General features: G+C 44.0%; 1 protein-coding gene across 6 annotated transcripts in view; it reads right to left on the bottom strand.

The window, feature by feature from the left end:
* Window positions 1-19,865, bottom strand: part of DGKD (diacylglycerol kinase delta) — a 105,611-nt gene that overhangs the window by 65,309 nt on the left and 20,437 nt on the right. For all 6 annotated transcript variants that reach the window (XM_059054381.2, XM_059054383.2, XM_059054382.2 and 3 more), the window contains exons 2-3: window positions 13,833-13,943; window positions 12,205-12,285 (exon numbers count right to left, since the gene is read on the bottom strand). In XM_059054381.2, coding sequence (XP_058910364.1) covers window positions 12,205-12,285; window positions 13,833-13,943 — 192 coding nt within the window. The remainder of the gene's footprint in view (window positions 1-12,204; window positions 12,286-13,832; window positions 13,944-19,865) is intronic.

Raw genomic sequence — 19,865 nt, 5'->3', positions numbered from 1 at the left:
TGGGCCTGGCTCTCCCCTGAGGGCAGCCTCCATCCCTGCCCAACTCTGACCGTATGGGGACCCAGAGCCCCATGTAGGGGGGCCGTGAGCTCCCACCAGCCCCAGGATTCAGGGGTGTTGCCTCGGCCAAACCAGCGAGCCGCACGTGGTGCCGGTATGGCCACAGGTGCCCGGGGCGTCCCTGGCTGAGGTGAGGGGCTTGGGGAAACACACCATCCCCTCCAAGAGGCGACGCAAGCTGGGAGTCTGTGACCCCCACACGCTCCAAGCTCCTTGCCCTCTCAGGGCACAGCCAGGGCTCAGCACTCAAGCTGCCCCCCAACGTCCATCAAGAGCACCCGTGTCCACCTCAGATGACGCATCCCTTCATCCTACTCGATGAGAAAATCTTCACTAAATTGAATTTGGCTCTGATTCTGCCTCCCTCAAAAGGGACAGAGCCTCTGACACCAGCCACCATGAGGTCAGTGTCTGGGGTGAAATTTCTAAAAATGGAAGCGGCCAGCAACACACCCTGGTCAAGGGAGAAAGTACAGAGCTGCCAGAGGCTCGCCCTGTGCAATGTGACCGTGATACCCTGTGCAGATCTGCTTTCTAGGAAGCGTCTAGAAGCATCTTTCGGGCTTCCCTGGTGGCGCAGTGGTTGAGAGTCCGCCTGCCGATGCAGGGGACACGGGTTCGTGCCCTGGTCCGGGAAGATCCCACGTGCCGTGGAGCGGCTGGGCCCGTGAGCCATGGCCGCTGAGCCTGCGCGTCCGGAGCCTGTGCTCCGCAACGGGAGAGGCCACAACACTGAGAGGCCCGCGTACCGCAAAAAAAATAAAATAAAAAAATAAAAAAAATTAGAAGCATCTTTCATTGATTGCTCAATACCCGTTTTTCTTCAGTACTGTTCCTGAATCACGCAGGACAAAGAGCAGCGCTGCTAACAAAGAGAACAGTGTTTAACCAAACTGCCTGCAAGGCCCTGTTCCCCCTCCACCTCCCTCACCTGCCACAGAAAAGGCCACCTGTCCCACCTCCTCATGCCCATTCTGGCCACCTCTTCCCTGCAGATTGATTCTCCAGCAGCAGCCATAACAAAAACCCACAGGCTTTAAAAATCTTCCCAATACACATGGCAAAAAGGTCCAAACTCCCCACAGCCTGGAAAGCACTTCACCTCTGGTCTCTGCCCATCTCGCCACCCTCACATGCTCCACTCCCTCTGACAGGAACCACTTCAACCCCAGACACCTGGCATTGCTGGCCACGGCCCCTCTCAGCCTCAGGTTTCTACACGTCTCTCCCGGCCACGTCCCAGCCACGGGAAGGCCTGCCCTGACGTCCGCTCGCCACTGCAGCCGAGCTATTTCCTTCTCGGCCGGCTGCTCCTAACTGCTCAGTACCTGCCACTCACACAGGATTGTTCACTACATGAAGGGAGCTCTTTTACTGCTACCCAGCACCTGTCCACTGAAAGTGCTCTACTGAGTGAAATCAGTGAGAGGAACAGGGCCAAAATCATCCTGGAACTAGTGGGGATCAAGTCACTCTTCAACATATAATTATGAGCACCTACTGTATGCTGGCACTTGGGTAAAACAGTGAACAAAACAGACAAAAATTCTTGCTCTCACACAGCACGTTACAGCACTGAACAAAGTAAACAAAACTGCATGCACTTGGAGCATCGACTCTCAAGGGGGGGATGGTGGGGGTGGGGGCAGTGTGAGAACAGAGCTATGCTGTGCCCCACCGCTTTCATTTGTTTCTGCTGCATTCTGAAACTTCAAATAACTTTAAAGGAGTGTGATGACATTTCATCAAATATTTATCAAAATAGAACACAGGTTTAAAATGATGGAACACTGACTTGAAGAAATAAGTAAAGGAAAGCACTAAACTCTAATGGCCCTACAATTCCTGGGCTGCTGTGGAAGATTACAAAAGAATAGCTATAGCTCTAGGCTATAGCTAGCTCTATAGCTCTAGGCTGCTGTGGGAAGATTATAAAAGAAGCCATCATAGGACTTCAGTACAACTAAAATCACTAAAGAAAGCTCAGAGATGACTAGATCACGGAGGGGGGATGTCCAAAGTCAGTGAAGACATTTGGATACCCAAGAGGAAACGCATGTGCTCAAAGGACAATCTTTCCCTGAGGCAGGAAAATGACAATGTTAAACATAAAGCATTTTAAAAATATTTTCTCTACAAAACGAGAATAAGCCAAGATAAAAACAAAGTAAATTAACTGGTAGAAGCAATACTTGAAGAGATAATAACCAAGACTTCCCCCAAACTGACAACAGAAGGGACATATAGCTGCAGATTTCAGAAGTGCTAGGAACACTAAGCAAGATAAACACAAAGAACCATGAGTGCAAAAATCACAGTAAAACAGCACAATGCCAAAGGAAAAGAAAAACAAAAGTAGTCAGACGGGGGCATCCAAGGAACAATAGGACTGATAAATTACTTTTAACAAAAATAATGGAAGCTACAATACAATGGAATGACATTTTTAGATTGCTGAAAGAAAATGACTGCCATGCTAGAACTGTGTAACAAGCAAGAATAACCTTCAAAAAAATGAAATAAAACAAAAGTAGAAACCAACACTAAAGAAATTAAAGAGAATTTTTCACAGAAAGAATATTACCCCACATAGATCACAGAAATACAGTAAGAAACGAAGGGCAACAGAAAAGGCAAATATTCACTAGAAATCTAAATGACTGTTGACTGTATAATAATGTCCTGAGGTTTCAAATATATGTAAAATTAAAGTAAATAACAAACCATCACAAAGGCGAGAGGTGACTATAGAGAGGTTTCCTTTTTTAAAAAAAAATTATTTATTTTATTTATTTATTTTTGGCTGTGTTGGGTCTTCGTTGCTGCACGCGGGCTTTCTCTAGTTGCAGTGAGTGGGGGCTACTCTTCGCCGTGGGGCGTGGGCTTCTCATTGCAGTGGCTTCTCTTCTTGTGGAGCACGGGCTCTAGGCACATGGGCTTCAGTAGTTGTGGCACACAGGCTCAGTAGTTGTGGCTCACGGACTCTAGAGCGCAGGCTCAGTAGTTGTGGCGTACAGGCTTAGTTGCTACACGGCATGTAGGATCTTCCCAGATCAGGGACCGAACCCATGTCCCCTGCATTGGCAGGAGGAATCTTAACCACTGCGCCACCAGGGAAGTCCTGAGAGGTTTCCTTCTTAAGTAGCAGGAATTAATTGAAATTTCAATTATAATTTCAATAGCAATGAAGAGTATATAGAGTTTAAATGCTCTAAGATCCCTGCATTGTCTGGGAAGTGCTAATCTGTAGTAGAAGTCAATAAGTCAAGGGTATATTTTGCAATCTAAAAAATATCCATTAAAATAATGTATATGAAACAAGCTAAAAGAGAGGAGAAAATGAAATAATTCATCTATTTTAGAAAGAAAGATGTGAAAAAATATAAAATGTGAGACAAAGAGAAAACAAGTAATAATGTATTGGATTTGTACCCAAAGAAAATCTAAAACTAAGTATAGATTAAACATAATCTAGTTAAAGGCACCATCCAATTAAACAGTCCAATAGACAATTTAAAAAACCACACAACTTTATGCTGCTTACAAGAGACACATCTTAAATATAAACAAAAAGGTTTAAAGTAAAAGGATGGAAAATTATATACCACTACTTACAATACAATTACTAACCAAAATAAAGCTACTGTAGCTACAGTAACATCAAAGTAAACTTTAAGGCAAAAAACATTAAGAGAAATAAAAGGTTATTTCATAATAAAATGGTCAATCTAGTAAGAATATAAAATAATTCTAAATCTGTATGCATTTAATAATAAGCCTTCAAATATATAAAGCAAAAATTAACAGAATGAAAACAAAAAACAGGTAAGTCCACAATCACAGTAGGAGACTTCAATAAATCTCACTCAATAACTAATAGGACAAACATAAAAACTAGGCAGAAGGTTATAAAAGATTTGAGAAAAATGATTAAACTTTTGTCCTAATCAACTTACAAGAACTAATGAATCCAAGTTCTGTTCAAATGAAGGGAACATTTATGAAAAGTGACCATTTACTGGGTCATAAAGAAAGTCTCAACAACTTTAAAGGACTGAAATCATTCCAAGCATGTTCTCTGATCACAGTTGAGTTAAGACTAGAAAAATCGGACTTCCCTCGTGGTACAGTGGTTAAGAATCCGCCTGCCAATGCAGGGGACGCAGGTTCGAGGCCTGGTCGGGAAGTTCCCACATGCTGCGGAACAACTAAGCCCATGTGCCACAACTACTGAGCCTGCGCTCTAGAGCCCGTGAGCCACAACTACTGAGCCCACATGCCACAACTACTGAAGCCCATGTGCCCAGAGCCCATGCTCTGCAACAAGAGAAGCCACTGCTGTGAGAATCCCACACACTGCAACAAAGAGTAGCCCCCACTCGCCCCAACTAGAGAAAAGCCCATGCGCGACAAAAACCAAACGCAGCCAAAAAAAAAGACTAGAGAAATCACCCAAATGCCATGAAATTAGGAAACACTCAGATCAGAAGCAGATACAAAAGAATATACACAGAAGAATATGAGCTCATTTACATCAAATATCTAAAACAGTCAACACGAATGTATAGTATTAGAAGTTAGGGTGGTGGTTACATGTGGCCGGGGGTGGGGGAGGGGGAACAACTGGGCTATACCGCAAGGGGAGCTTCCCAGGGCCTAGACGTGTTCCACAGCTTGAGCTGGGTGACGGTTACACATCAAGTTCTGTACATACATCTATGCGCTTTTCAGTTTGGAAGTCATATTTCGATTTTTAAAATTATTTAGAATATACAAACTTTCAGTAGAGCAGAAATGCTTTGACAAACTCCTTTGAAGAGTCATGGTAGTTAAAATATACCTTCAGGGGCTTCCCTGGTGGCGCAGTGGTTGAGAGTCTGCCTGCCAATGCAGGGGACAGGGGTTTGGCCCCAGTCCAGGAAGATCCCACATGCCATGGAGCGGCTGGGCCCGTGAGCCGTGGCCGCTGCGCATCTGGAGCCTTGCTCCGCAACGGGAGAGGCCACAACAGTGAGAGGCCCACATATCACACACACACACACACACACACACACACACACACACACACACACACACTCTCTCTCTCTCTCTCTCTCTCTCTCTCTCCCTCTCTCTCCCTCTCTCTCTCTCTCTCTCTCTCTCTCTCTCTCTATATATATATATATATATATATATATATATATATATATATATATACCTTCAGAACAAATCTGTAAATCTGTAAATTTTTTGATAAGGCTGAAAATAATTTTTAAATATCCCATGAAAAGAAATATAAGGGGAAAATGAGAAGTATTTTAACCTGACAGTTTTGGCCTATTATTAGTGTATGAAATCTAGTTTTAAAAAAAAACAAAAAAAAAGGACCACTAAGCATAGCCAATGGGGGCAAACTTATGTAGATAAATAGAATAAGAGAGAGGAGTAATTCTAAACCCCCCAAATACAGAGCTGACTATGCAAAAGCACATGAAAAATCAATTCATAAAGAAATTAATACAAATGGCCAACAGACTGTGAGAAATGTTTGACCTCCCTTTGATAATCAAAGAAATAAAACAAATTACCATTTTTATCAAAGTGGCAAAGATGTTCTAAAATTTTAATACATGGTATTTGTGAAAGGATAGAAAAAAACCACTTCATGAAGTCCTACTCATACAAGTTCTAAAGGCAATTTGGCAATAATATACCAAAAGCCTTTTAGTATTCATCGATTAATATAAACATGTTTAATTATCAAAAACATATTTCATGTGATTTCAGAGGCTGGGACACAAAGCTGGCAAATCCCCTTTTCCTCTTCATGCTGCTGTTATGCTCTTTGGCCTTGTAAGGGGTGACCCCACTTGAACGTAAGCATGCAGAGGACTCTGTCTGCTCTACTCCCCATCTTCTGAAAGTTCCCACGGCCAAAGCTCCACCTCATCTGAAGGCATATCTATGTCTTTAGCTGCATCCCACCTTCACTTTGTTCTTAAAGAACAGAAGACAAGCAGACCCCTCTCCAGTTACGTAAGCCTCCTTCATACCATTTCTTCCATCAAACCTGTATAAAAATCTCTCCTCTCCCCCAAATATTTCCTCCCATCTCCCTTGGAAGTCTCTTGTCCCTTGGATCCCTATTTCTTTATGATACAGTTCTTTGGCCATTTTAGGGAGAAATTAAAATGCAGTCTTTTCTAACGTGGAGCAAATTTACTCATTCTTTTCCAGTTACGAAAGGTTCCCATCTGTTGGTTGATTCATGATAACAGCAACTTTCACTGCCTCGTTGTTGTATCAGGCATGCAATTTTAATAGAAATTGTGGAATTTGGAAATTACTACCAGAATAGCTGGAAAACCAAATGAGATGTCCCAGGAAATGTAGTAGCTTCTGAGCAAATGCATTCATTCATTCTGCACTCACTTCCCTGAACACATGGGCCAGGCCCTGCCTCCTAGGGCCTGCATGCAGATTCCTGCAGTTTGCTGTATGGGAAGTGACAGGTTCAGAGTTCAGACAGTAAATACTGCAGGGCGTTAGAAATGGGAGAGTCCAGAACCTACTGACCCTCTGTGGAAGCATGCCTTGGGGAAGTGGGCACCGGTCAACTGGCTCCAAACACTTCCCATGTATCCCCAAATTCCAGACGCCATCATGTATTGCTCAGAAATGGTCTCCTTATCTTGGAATATTTCCGGGGAACCTCATTATTAATCTTTCTCTTGTACTTTCAGCACATCCTCAGATGAAAAAGCAGTTTTTACAGCACTAACAAAATCTAAAATAAATGTGAAAGAATCAGTGCCTCTGCCCCAAGGGCTGGGAAACCATCCATGACTGCCCCACAGCAACTGGCTCAACATCTGGATGTTAACTATTTGGCACACATTTTCCCATAGAGACAGTATATAAATCAGGGTTCATTCTCAAATCAGACTGACAAAGCTCCATAATAACTCACATAGTACCAAAGCACAGTGGCATACTATTTTTAATGGAGATATAATTCCCATACAATTCATCCTTTTACAGTATACAATTCAGTGGTTTTTAGCATATTCATAAAGTTGTGCAACCATCACCACTATCTAATGTTAGAACATTCTGCCACAAACCCTCAGCTAAAATCCGGTACCCATTAGTACTCCTCCTTCCCACAGCTTCTGGCAACCACTAATCTACTGTCTCTACAGATTTGACTATTGTGCATTTCATATAAATGTGATCATAAAATATGTGGTCTTTTGTGTCTGGCTTTCATTCAGCATGTTTTCAAGGCCCATCCAAGTTGTAACACGTATCAGTACCTCATTTATTTTTCAAAAGCCTTTTAAAAGTTCACACTTTCTACCTCAAAAGGGATTCCATTTCTAAGAACTTAGGCTATGGAAATAATCAGAAATATACAGAAGTATCTGTGTACAAGTGTACAGCACAGTGTCATTTTATATGAAAAAATGGAATATAGGGACTGGTTAAACGTATACATTTATATGATGGAATACTATGCCACACGAATAAACAAGATTTTGAAGGATATTATAAGAAAAAAAGCTCATTGTTAAGTGAAGAAAGGTTAAAAACTATACTTTATAAAACACATTTGGTGGTAACGACATAAATCAACATATATTATTAGGTATCTTAGGGTAGTAGGAAATGTGGATGGTTTTAAATTTCCTATTTTATTTATACACTTTAAAATTTTCTTCAATAACTTTATCAGAAGTGTAATTTATCTTTACTAACGTTTTTCTACTGCGAGAAAAAACAACTTTTGGAATGTTGGAATGTGAACAGAAATGCACTGTTAAATTCTGTGTCCCTAAGTCTTTTAATTATTTATATATATGAAAATTAAAATGAGCCAATCAATAAGCTGTTTTAAAAAGTTATGAAAAGCAGACAGAAGACAATAAATATAAATGCAGAAAGTGAATTAGGTAATAGAAAAATGTAATTGTTCAATAATCTAAGAACTGGATCTCTTAAAAAACAAAAATGGTAGAGTTTAAGAAATATGACAAGACAGTCTCCCAAGGCAAGAGAAATAAAAGCAAAAATAAACAAATGGGATGTAATCAAACTTATAAGCTTTTTCACAGCAAAGGAAACCATAGCAAAATGAGAAGACAACCTACTGACTGGAAGAAAATATTTGCAAATGATACAACTGACAAGGACTTAATTTCCAAAATATATAAACAGCTCATACAACTCAATAACAAAAAAACAAGCAACCCAATCGAAAAATGGGCAGAAGACCTAAACAGACATTTCTCCAAGGAAGACATACAGGTGGCCAATAGGCACATGAAAAGATGCTCAACATCACTAATTACTAGAGAAATTCAAATCAAAACCACAATGAGGTACCACCACACACCACTCAGAATGGCTATCATTAAAAAGTCTACTAATAACAAATGCTGGAGAGGGTGAGAAGAAAAAGGAACCCTCCTACACTGTTGGTGGGAATATAAATTGGTGCAGCCACTATGGAAAACAGTACAGAGGTTCCTCAAAAAACTAAAAATAGAGTTGCCATATAATCCATCAACCCCGGTAAAACTATAACTTGAAAGATGCATGCACCCCTGTGTTCACAGCAGCATTATTTACAACAGCCAAGACATGGAAACAACCTAAACGTCCATCAACTGATGAATGGATAAAGAAGATGTGATATGTATATACAATGGAATATTACCCAGCCATAAAAAAGAATGAAATAATGCCATTTGCAGCAACATGGATGGACCGAGAGATTATCATACTAAGTCAGAAAGTCAGAAGGAGAAAGACAAATACAAGATGACATCACTTATATGTGGAGTCTAAAACACAACACAAATGAACCTATCTATGATACAGAAACAGATTCACAGCTATCGAATAGATTTGTGGTTGCCAAGGGGGAGAGTAGGTAGGGGAGGGATGGAGGTTAGGGTTGGGAGATACGGATTAGCAGATGCAAACTATTATATATAGAATGAATAAACAACAAGGCCCTATTGTATAGGAACAGGGAACTATATTCAATATCCTGTGATAAATCACAATGTAAAAGAATATGAAAAAAGAATATATATATGTATAACAATCATTTTGCTGTACAGAAGAAATTAACACAACATTGTAAATCAACTATACTTCAATAAAATTTTTAAAAAGAGAGAAATATGATAAGAAAAACAAAAGCTAAACAAGTAAAATTAGGTATGTGAAAGGGGATCTAACCAGAGACATTTATGTTTAAAGTGCAGAATTTCCCCGGTGGTCCAATGGTTAAGACTGCGTGCTTCCAATGCAGGGGGTGTGGGTTCGATCCCTGGTCGGGGAACTAGGATCCCGCATGCCACACGGCACAGCCAAAAATAAATAAATTTTTAAAAAGTGCAAACAATAAATGTTACTAAATTTGAAGGTGTGGAATAAATGGGAAAGTAAATACAAAAATGGACTCAAGAAGTAAAAAAGTTCCTATGATCAAAAAGCAAAAACAAACCTTTTAGGGACTTCCCTGGTGGTCCAGTGGTTAAGAATACACCTTCCAATACAGGAGACGTGGGTTTGATCCCTGGTCGGGGAAGTAAGATCCCACATGCTGCAGGGCAACTAAACTCACACGCCACATCTAGAGAGGATGCCTGCGTGCCGCAAGGAAGAGCCCATGCTCCACAACAAAAGATCCCACGTGCCACAACTAAGACCAGATGCAGCCAAAAATAAATAAATATTTTTTAAAAATTGAAATAAACCTTTTAGGTTTATTCAGAGCCTTATTACCTCCCTGAAAAGTAAATTCTCTCAAACTTTCAAGAACTAATTAACTCTAAAGCTATAAAAATGTTCCAGAGCACAAAAAATCATGGACAGTTACTAAATGAATTTTATGGGGCTAGTTTAACTCCAAAATCAAAACACAACAAAGGCTACCTCCTACCCAAAGAAAAGCACACACATGCTTTCAGAAAATTCTAAATCCAAAATTAGGGTATAACATTCAACATTACCAGGAACAATTTATTATTATGAAATGTACAAATACCTAAAACCAAATTGATCATCTAAATTAATGTTCAAAACACTCCAGTGAAATTCAACACCTACTCCTATTAAACACTCTAAAAGCCATAAATCAAAGAATAATCCACTTCCATAGTTGTCTCCCCAGCCAGTAAGTAAACAATAAAACTAATGAAGAAAAAGTAAAAATAGTCCAAATAAAACGAGGAATAAAATAAAAGAGGCCGTCAGGAAAGTCTGACTAATTCGATAAGCCACAAAGTAAAACCAAGAGCAGTTAATTACACCAAAACAAAATAAGTAGAAGTTTAAATGAAGGAAGGAAAATCCCATTTGGAGCAGCAACATAATCAATCCATAAAATAAACAAGTTAAAAAAAACTGAAGGGCTTCCCTGGTGGCGCAGTGGTTGACAGTCCGCCTGCCAATGCAGGGGACACAGATTCGTACCCCGGTCTGGGAAGATCCCACACGCCGCGGAGCGGCTGGGCCCGTGAGCCGTGGCCGCTGAGCCTGCGCGTCCGGAGCCTGTGCTCCGCAACGGGAGAGGCCACAACGGTGAGAGGCCCGCGTACCGCAAAAAAAAAAAAAATTAAAATTAAAAAAAAAAAACCTGAAAGTAGCTAAAACTAATACTAACCCAAAATGTTAGATCCTAAACATGAAGAAAATTACACACCTTGACTGAGTTATAAAAGAATTGAAAAAAGATAGGGAACATACTGTATTTCTAGATAAGATCACTTAATAATAACACAGAGAAAAACATTTTAAAATATTCCATTCCTGCTATTAGAGTCATACCTTACACATGAGGTTCTAAAGTCAGCCCCCAAAGCCAAAACTGTTAAGTCATACAAGAAATGCTGTACAGCTATTAAAAAATGTGATGAAGACTTAGATCAATCAACATGGGGAAATGTCCACCTTAAACTGTCAAGAGAAAAAAATAAAACCAAACGTGTAAAACAAAAGGATCACTACGACCTCATGTTATATGTGGGTAAAGACACAGATATTTAGACACAAAGATTAATCACTCTAGGGCTTCTCTGGTGGCGCAGTGGTTGAGAATCCGCCTGCCGATGTAGCGGACGCGGGCTCGTGCCCCGGTCTGGGAAGATCCCACATGCCGCGGAGAGGCTGGGCCCGTGAGCCATGGCTGCTGAGCCTGCGCGTCCGGAGTCTGTACTCCGCCGTGGGAGAGGCCACAACAGTGAGAGGCCCATGTACCACAAAAAAAAAAAAAAAGTTAATCACTCTAAAGTGAGCAGCTGGCTACCTCTGGGTACTGAGGTCACACGATTTTATGCATTTAGAACTTTTGCAGAAAGTACAACATAATTTCTATAAATGTGGTAGGGGGAGGAGTTTTAAAAAGAAAAGAAGTACACCGAAATATCAACATTCTATGTTTTGAGGTGGCTAAATGACGGCTGTTTTTTTAAAATATAAATTAATTAATTTATTTTATTTGTTTTTGGCGGCATCACGTCTTCGCTGCTGCGCGCGGGCTTTCTCTAGTTGCAGCAAGCGGGGGCTAGTCTGCGTTGCGGTGCGCGGGCTTCTCACTGCGGTGGCTTCTCTTGTTGCGGAGCATGGGCTCTAAGCACGCGGGCCTCTGCAGTTGTGGCTCGCGGGCTCTAGAGCGCAGGCTCAGTAGTTGTGGCACACGGGCTTAGCTGCTCCGCCCAATGTGGGATCCTCCCGGTCCAGGGATCAAACCCGTGTCCCCTGCATTGGCAGCGGATTCCCAGCCACTGCACCACCAGGGAAGTCCCCTGATGGCTGTTTTTTAATTGCTTCAACATTTTCTGAATTTTCCAAATTTTCTATAATAATCATGGAAAACAAACCTCTGTGCAAAACTGTTAAAGAAATGTAAACTACAACATGTTTTAAAAATTCATTTGGTCCCTCTTGTTCTTTTATGCTTAATGTGTGAAATTCCCAGTTATTCTCCAACCATAGTATTATTTTGAACCTTAAATTCAAAATTTACCAGGAATTGTTCCAATCAGAGAGCAAAGGATGAAAAGTCTGAACTGCTCACACACACGTGTTCAAATTAAACAGGAAAACCAAATGTGGTGAAGAATCAAGAGAGGTGTGCGTCCAGAGACTTACTGTAAAGCTGTTGTTGACGTTTTTGGTGCTGGATTCAGCCACGCTGGCATCTGTCAGGTCCACCTCATCAAATATGATCGACTGGAAAGACACAGGGACTGCAGTCAGCGGGGGCTAAGGTGCCCCTGGCCCAGGGCTGCCCACCACTCTCCCTTGTCCCCAGGCAAGCACTTGAGAACTGAATGAACGCTGAGCGAGTTCACCCTACCTGCTTCTGACAAAGCACCGAGCTCACAGGTATAGCTCAAGACTTTTTTTTAGTCCAGGGAGCTCCCCACGGATTGCATTAATGGAAGCAAAAATACGTCCTCACATGAGTCCACCTGAGAGGGCAGGTTCCCGACTGAAGGTCCTCTGTCCTTCTTTCCTCTCCCCCCAAATGTGCGAGGTGGAGAAACTAAAAGTTTCTCCACCTCGCACATTTGGGGGGAGAGGTCCCGGCTAAAATAAACAATTCTAGGGGAAGAGAGACTGACCCAAATAGAAGGGACCCAGCCATGAAAGAAAACAAGGGAGCAGAGCAGAGAGAATCTAGTCCTGGAGAGAGAGACAGTCAGGCTCCAGAAGAAAGGCTGGGAACCAGGCCTGAGAGGCCCCCCCCCCCCAATTTTCCTCTCCTCTCTCTCCCAAATGCCCCCATTCATAGCCCTCACCTCCTGTTTACCTTTCCGTCCCCTCTAGGAGGACTCCATCAGGAACCCCTGGAGGAAACGCTAATATGTTAGAAAAGAGACTCAGTCTTTTAAGTAACTCCCCCACCCCTCCAACTAAAATAACTATAAGGGTTTGTCTTTTTTTAATGAAGGATGTGGTCAGAACCCTATCTAAACAAGTAACTGTTCAATTTTGAATTTTAATGCACTAACTCACTAGGGATACATCTCAAAGTGTAAATCATTCAGATTCCAGATTTTTTTTTAATACCAAAATATTAGTATTGACTGCAATACTGATAGAAAAAGACTGGTATTCAGAACACCAAAAACTAGGTTTGCAGACACGCTAGTGTTTGAAGTGTATGACACCACAGTCGTCTAAACTGGGCAGTGACTCAGGGACTCTCAGTGGCTCCTCCTCTGTCACTGGCATCTGCCTGGTGATTCTAGCTTTGGAAGAAGGAGCATGGCTAGAAAGCCAGAGGCAATTTCTGTTCACACACCAAAAAGAAATACTTTTAGTTAGGTTCACAGGTACATACACTCAACTCCAAACTCATCAAGTTGTACACATTAAGTATCTGTACAGCTTTTTGTAAGCCAACTATACCTTAATAAAGTGTTTTTTTAAAAAAGATATTTAAGCCGTAATAAGAGATTTTTAAGCCAGTTACCCCCAATTTTTCTGAAAGATATCTAATGGTAATGTGGTTATTTCTGTGACCTTTTCTCCTTTCCCCATTGGTTACACATGACATTAAAGAAAAAGAAAATAAAAAAACAATGTTCATAAGAAATAAAACATGCTTGAGACAAATAAAACCCAGCACCCTAGAGTATTACAAACTCGCTCAAAATAACAGATCTAGAACCGAAGGTTTTTCCCAAGATGAGGACGCAGAACCCAGTCAGTCTCTCCCTGCAGCTCCTCGGGTAGTTTTCTCTTGTTAAGTTTCCTCCACTGCATCTCACCTTGGCAGTTTTTGCATAGTACAGCGTTCGCCCTCGAAGCTTAAAGTATCTCCTTTTTGACCGCTGGAATGAATTGTTCTGTTTGGTCAGCATCCCCTCTTTGATGACGGTCTGAAAGCACAGAAATGGATTCATGAGCGTGTGTTTTCGCGGTGCCGTGCGCTTGTCCACTGACTCCGGTGCATTTGTGTCTCTAATGGGCTGATGGCCTCACAGAACTATTTCACACTCTCCCCAAACCCTGACCTACGGACAGGCTGAGTACGCAGCCAGGGGAGGGTGACACAATTCTCCAGGGGGCGATGGCGTGCCAGAGTGGCGGGGGGGAGGGGCACAGGGGTGTGTCAGAGGCCCAAGGTGTGCCCTGCATATGCCCCGGGGGCGGCGGGGGGCTGTCAGCAGAAGCAGGGTGCAGGACCACCGTTAGTGGCCCCGGGGCCAGTGCTCTCTCCAACTTCAGTATTTGGTATTTTTCAGCTATTCTTGGCCCCGTCTCCGTGTTCTCTGGCCTCCTGCCATTTCTCAGGATCCTGTTGCCAAAACTGTCGATGTAGGTTGCTATGGGGTTCAGTGCAGTTCCAGGCCTGCCCCCTTGGGCCCTCACCCCGGTTCACAGGCTGGGCATGTGCGTCTACCCACACTGTAACACAGAGAAGAGCCACTACCAAAGTCACTAAAACTCCTCCACCCCCAAAATCTGACCAACCCACTACCAAGCAGGAGTTCAAAGAGAATCACAAGGGGAACAGCAGTCCACTCAGCTCAGCTCAATCAAAGCCAAGAATGGGGCATGGCTTCTCCTGAAGTTGCTTCCGGGCACTTACCAAACAGGAGGAGGGAGCCCTACACACCACTCACAAGTTAAAAGTTCAAGGACCTACCTGATCATCAGATGTGTTGAACTACTCAGAGCCACTAACACAGTCAAAGCTAATAAACAAGGGGCCCTGAAACAAGTGCCTGGCTTCCAGCATCTGCACACACCTAAACAAATGTCCATTCTACACAGAGGCCCACCATGCAATGGAAGCAGAATGTATAAAAATTCTGCTCAAGGACAAGAACATGGATCCAGAGAAGCTTTGAATTACCCAACCCCCTAGAGCTCTGCACTTTAGGTAACTTTTTAAGTAGCTGTACAAAGCACTCGGGCGTCTGTGGCCACTTAAGACGACATACGATGAAACCAGACACAGAAACCCTATGTCACCCCAATGTGTCAGAGGCAAGAGCAGATGTCTGTGCTGCCTGGTCCCTCCACCATCGCGCTCCTAACAGGGAGGGAGTGGAACCGCGATGCACTGATACACCCCATAGGAGAACGCTGAAGACCGCCCCCTGCACACACCACCAGCACCCGGCTGTGCACCAGGAGCCCCTGTGAGAGCCCCACGCTCCAGGTATCCTGGGAGGCCGGCAGCACTGCTCCTCCCCTTATCCCCGCCACACGACGTCCTCTTGCAGCTTCCTGGGCACAGTGGGCTGCACACGCCAGCTGGCGACCCCATGGGGTCTGATGGAATTTGCGCTGTCAGGGCTGGCCCAGCAGCACAAAGAGCAACCGTTTCCAATTCCCTAGAAAATCAACTGGGGGGGGGGGCGGGGTGTGGACACTACTGAGGAACCACCCTACTCATTCTGTGGCATGCACCTTCACCTTTACTTCTGAGGAGGCCACCCACTGTTCTTCCAGGTAATTAAGGAAGGAGGAACACATCACCCAAGATCAAGGCAAGAGACATGTGCCGATCCAAGGCAGAGAGAAAGTCCCAACCTCCGGTCCCAGGAGCTCCTGCAATACGGAAGGACTGCTAGGTTGTTTCCTAAGATTCTTTTCAGACCCAAGTGCACATGGTGATGCTATTTCAATGTGCTCTTCAAAGACAGGACAGCTGACTGTGCCCAGCGGAGCAGACACAAGACGCCTGCTCTACTCTCCAGGAGAGCCTTTCCTCTGGACCCCGCAGGACCCGCTCACAGACCAAGTCACCTCTCCTCGCCCCCAAACGTCTTCCTTACCTCTGCAGAGGAAGTAATCGCTTCCATCTCTTTCCCAAATGCAAATTAAAGAAAAAAAGAAAAAAAAGGCACCAAAACCAACAAGCCCAGACCCAGAAAAGTTATAAGAAGTTATCTTTAAAGGATAAATGCTAGAGTATTTTTCTTGCATCTCCCGCTACACGTCACACATAAAAGAAAAGCAGAATTAAACCAAAATCCACTCCAACACACACACACACACACACATCTTTCAGAGAGCGGATGAGAGCTGCGATCTTGGGCTACCCAAGGAGAGCTGTTGTTCTATTTATAGAACAACAGTGCTCAGAAAAAGACTCTGGTGGGTTTCAGCGGAAAAGGCTGGGGAAAAGATAAAGACCAGTATTTCTTTGAAGCTTTCTCAGAAACTGCATCTCTTCTCCTATTCACTGCTAGTGGAAGACTATAGATATGCTGCAGAATATTTTTAACACTCAGTCAAAAGCAATGAACTAAAAGTCGTCAAGAAAAGAACACCCCTGACTAATCTGCTGTGCTTTGCATTTGGCAGCCTGTAAGCTGCACCCACAGGAAACTGCTCAGCTGGCAGGGCTCCTCCTCTCGCCCACCGGAGCAGAGAATCAGAAGTCCAAACCCAGACCCAAGAGGGGCTGGTCGCTTATGCTGGTCAGCCAGGCTCTTAGAATCATTCCGTCAAGTTCTCTGCACAAACGACAGGGCTCACTCTGTCCTTCAAGCCATGGGGGCGCCTTCATTACCATCAGGGACAAAGGACAGCTTTGCACACACACAGGCACTGAGAATCAGAGCGGCAAGTTAGTGGGAAGTGGAGCATTTGGCCCACCTCCAAACGGAGAGGATGCAAATCCCAAGCTGGGCTGCGGGATGTGGAAGCCGGCAGGGTATTCAGCCCGAGCCAAAGCCGCCCACTGACTGACAGAGACACGCCCAACCCACAGGTGAGGCGGCCCAGGCACCTGCCACAGGCAAAGCTCGAGTCCTAGTCAACCTGTTCAGAAGCAAAGAACGGACAGAGTAAGGCAGCTCCGGAAATGCCCTTCAAAAGCCCGCAAACCAGTGGGCAGAGAAGCCGAGGTCAGGCCTGCCTTGTCGGGGCCCTGTTCACCCCGTCACCGAGGAGGATAAGCCCTCTCCGCAAAGACAGTGGGAGCTCCTGCTCTCACCCTCCCTTCGTGCCCTCCCCAGACATGCAGCAGCAGTGGCTCAGAGGGCTCCAGGGACAGCTCAGACCAGAGGAGGACAGAGGACACAGGACGCCAGGGAGCGAGCAATCCCCCCACAAGGGACGGCTTCCCAGAACAGGTCTTAGAGGATGAGCAGGGGTCTGAGCAGGCCAGGCAGGGAGGTGCACAGCCTCCTACGGGCTGCAGGCAGAGCCCAGAGGGCCCAGGTCACTGACAGCCAGACCTCCCGGTCACAGGGGCCCCAAATCAGGGGGCGGTATCTCAGGATGTACATTTTGTTTAAGAAAGATGATTTGGGCCACAATGTGGAGGAGAGGGAGTAGGGATGAAACCAGGAGGCAGGCGGAACACTCCAGAAACTCTTAGACGGCAGCCGACGAGGGGCACAAGATGAAGTTTAAGGGGGAGACACCTCAGGGAAGTCCCTTACGGGGAAGGAGGGGAATGAGAAGAGGCTCAAGGAATAGGAGCCCCAGGACACGGACATCAGGTACAGAGAGGAGGTGGGAGTCCAAAACATTAGACAAGAAGGAAGCGGCGCAAAACCAGGGGAGCAGATGAGAAAGCACCGAGACAGCGTCGTGCGTGACACCTGCTAAGGGCTGAGGTCGAGTGCACGGGCAAGGTTGTCAGTGGGGCCCAGGAGGAGCCAGAGGAGAGGTCCGTGAGGAGTCACTGAGGACCCGCCGTCAGAGCGGGCTCTCGACCTGACCCAGGGCAAAGCCAGATCAAAGTGCAATGAATGTGACCCCGATGGGAGGAAGCAAAGATGGTAGGCTGTTTTTTTAATTTGTATGTTTCTTAACTTTTTATGAACTTGGAATTGTACTGTACATGAACTTCCTACTCCTTCTGTCCTAATGTGTTGTCAACAGCCTTCCGTATTAGTAAATATATTTTTGTCTGCTACAGAGTATTTCACTGTAGTGATGTGCACATATCATTCAACACACTCCCAACTGCTGGAACATTTAGAACGCTTCCTGCTCAATATTATCAACAGTGCTTCAAAGATTATTGCCATAATGGAATATCTCCACATGTCCTGAGCTACTCCTTAGAGCAAAGTACTAGAAGTAGAACTTGGGGATCCAAGCCCAGAAAGAGATGCTCACAAGTTTGAAAGCATGATGTGGGACAGCAGGCTGGGGAGAGAGGGACCAGCCAGTGGAGCTGAAACATCAGGTCACCTAAGGGGAAACGCGCAACTGGTCCCGTACCTCACAGGCCACACAGGAATCATTTCCGGGTGGCCTACAGATCCAGTGCAAAAGGAGACACTTTAAAAGCTTCAGTAGACAATATAGGATAATTTCTTTATGACCTTAGAACTGGAAAAAATTTCTTAAATAGGATTTTAAAAATACTAAACATAAACTATAAGATTGCTGAAACCAACTTTATTCCCACTGAGAAACTCTGGCCATCAGACACCTTATAAAGAAACAGAAGAGAGGGGCTTCCCTGGTGGCGCAGTGGTGAAGAATCCGCCTGCCAATGCAGAGGACACAGGTTCAAGCCCTGGTCCGGGAAGATCCCACATGCTGCGGAGCAGCTAATAAGCCCGTGCGCCACAACTACTGAGCCTGCGCTCTAGAGCCCGCATGCTGCAACTACTGAAGCCCGTGCGCCACAACTACTGAAGCCCGAGCACCTAAAGCCCGTGTTCCGCAACAAGAGAAGCCACCGTGACGTGAAGCCAGCGCACCGCAACAAAGAGTAGCCCCCACTCACCAGAACTAGAGAAAGCCCACGTGCAGCAACAAAGACCCAACGCAGGAAAAATAAATTTTTTTTTAAAAAGTGTTACTTTAAATTTGCACATCACTTGAAACTTTCATGAGCATTTTTATATCTATTTGCCTCTTAAGAGAACAAACACTTATGGTCTATGAGACAGACACTAATATTCTGAGTGACAAATAAGAAAACTGGTCACTGAGTAATTTCCAAGATTAAACAGCTAACAACAGACCACAAAAGAAACGTCAGGCCTCCTTACTCTTATCTCAAACCTCCTTCTAGGGCTTAGGAATACCATAATAAATAAACAGGAAACAACCAGAAAATAATTTGCTCACAAAACACAGGCATGTACAGCATACCCAAGACCAACAGATTATTTTAAACGCTTACTAAGTGAGTGCCCACCGTGTCTACCACATACATACAAGCCATTTGCACCTTTTAATCCTCACGCCGACTTTGGAGGCATGTAGTAATATTCCCATTTTATAGACTAGGAAACTGAGAGTCAGAAGAATTAAGTAACTCACTCAAGGCCACATGGCTAGTAAATGGAAGACCTGAAATTCAAACCTAGAACCTAGTCAGGCCAAAAATATCTGTTGGCAAGTCTGTGACCCTCCATCATGAGGCTGTGTCCCTCGACAGATCAAGAGAGGCCCAAGGGCTATGGCTGTCTTATTGATCTGAAATTACCCAGTGCCCAGCACTGAGAATTCTGAGGAAACTTTTTGCAAAATATCATAAAGGGCTAATACCCCTAATGTATAAAAAGGTTCTTAAAAATTGAGAACTAACAACCTGATAGAAAAATGGGCAAAAAATATGAACAGCCATTTCACAAAAAAATTAAAATAGTACATTTCACAAAAAATAACTTTAAATGGCCCTTAAATACATGGAAAGATGCTCGACCTAGCTCATAATAAGAGAAAAACAAATTGAAACTAAACTAAAATACTATTCTCACTATCAGATTGACGACAACAAGAAAAGGCAACACACTCTGGGCGAGACTGTGAGCAAACAGGCTGGTCCCACCGCAGGATGAGGCCCACCTTGAGGACAGGGATCTGGCAAA

The sequence above is a fragment of the Kogia breviceps genome, chromosome 2 (genome assembly GCF_026419965.1).
Source record: "Kogia breviceps isolate mKogBre1 chromosome 2, mKogBre1 haplotype 1, whole genome shotgun sequence".
Classification (NCBI taxonomy): Eukaryota; Metazoa; Chordata; class Mammalia; order Artiodactyla; family Physeteridae; genus Kogia; species Kogia breviceps.
Note: the sequence above shows the minus strand (reverse complement) of the source record. Positions and strands in the feature narration are given on the sequence as shown.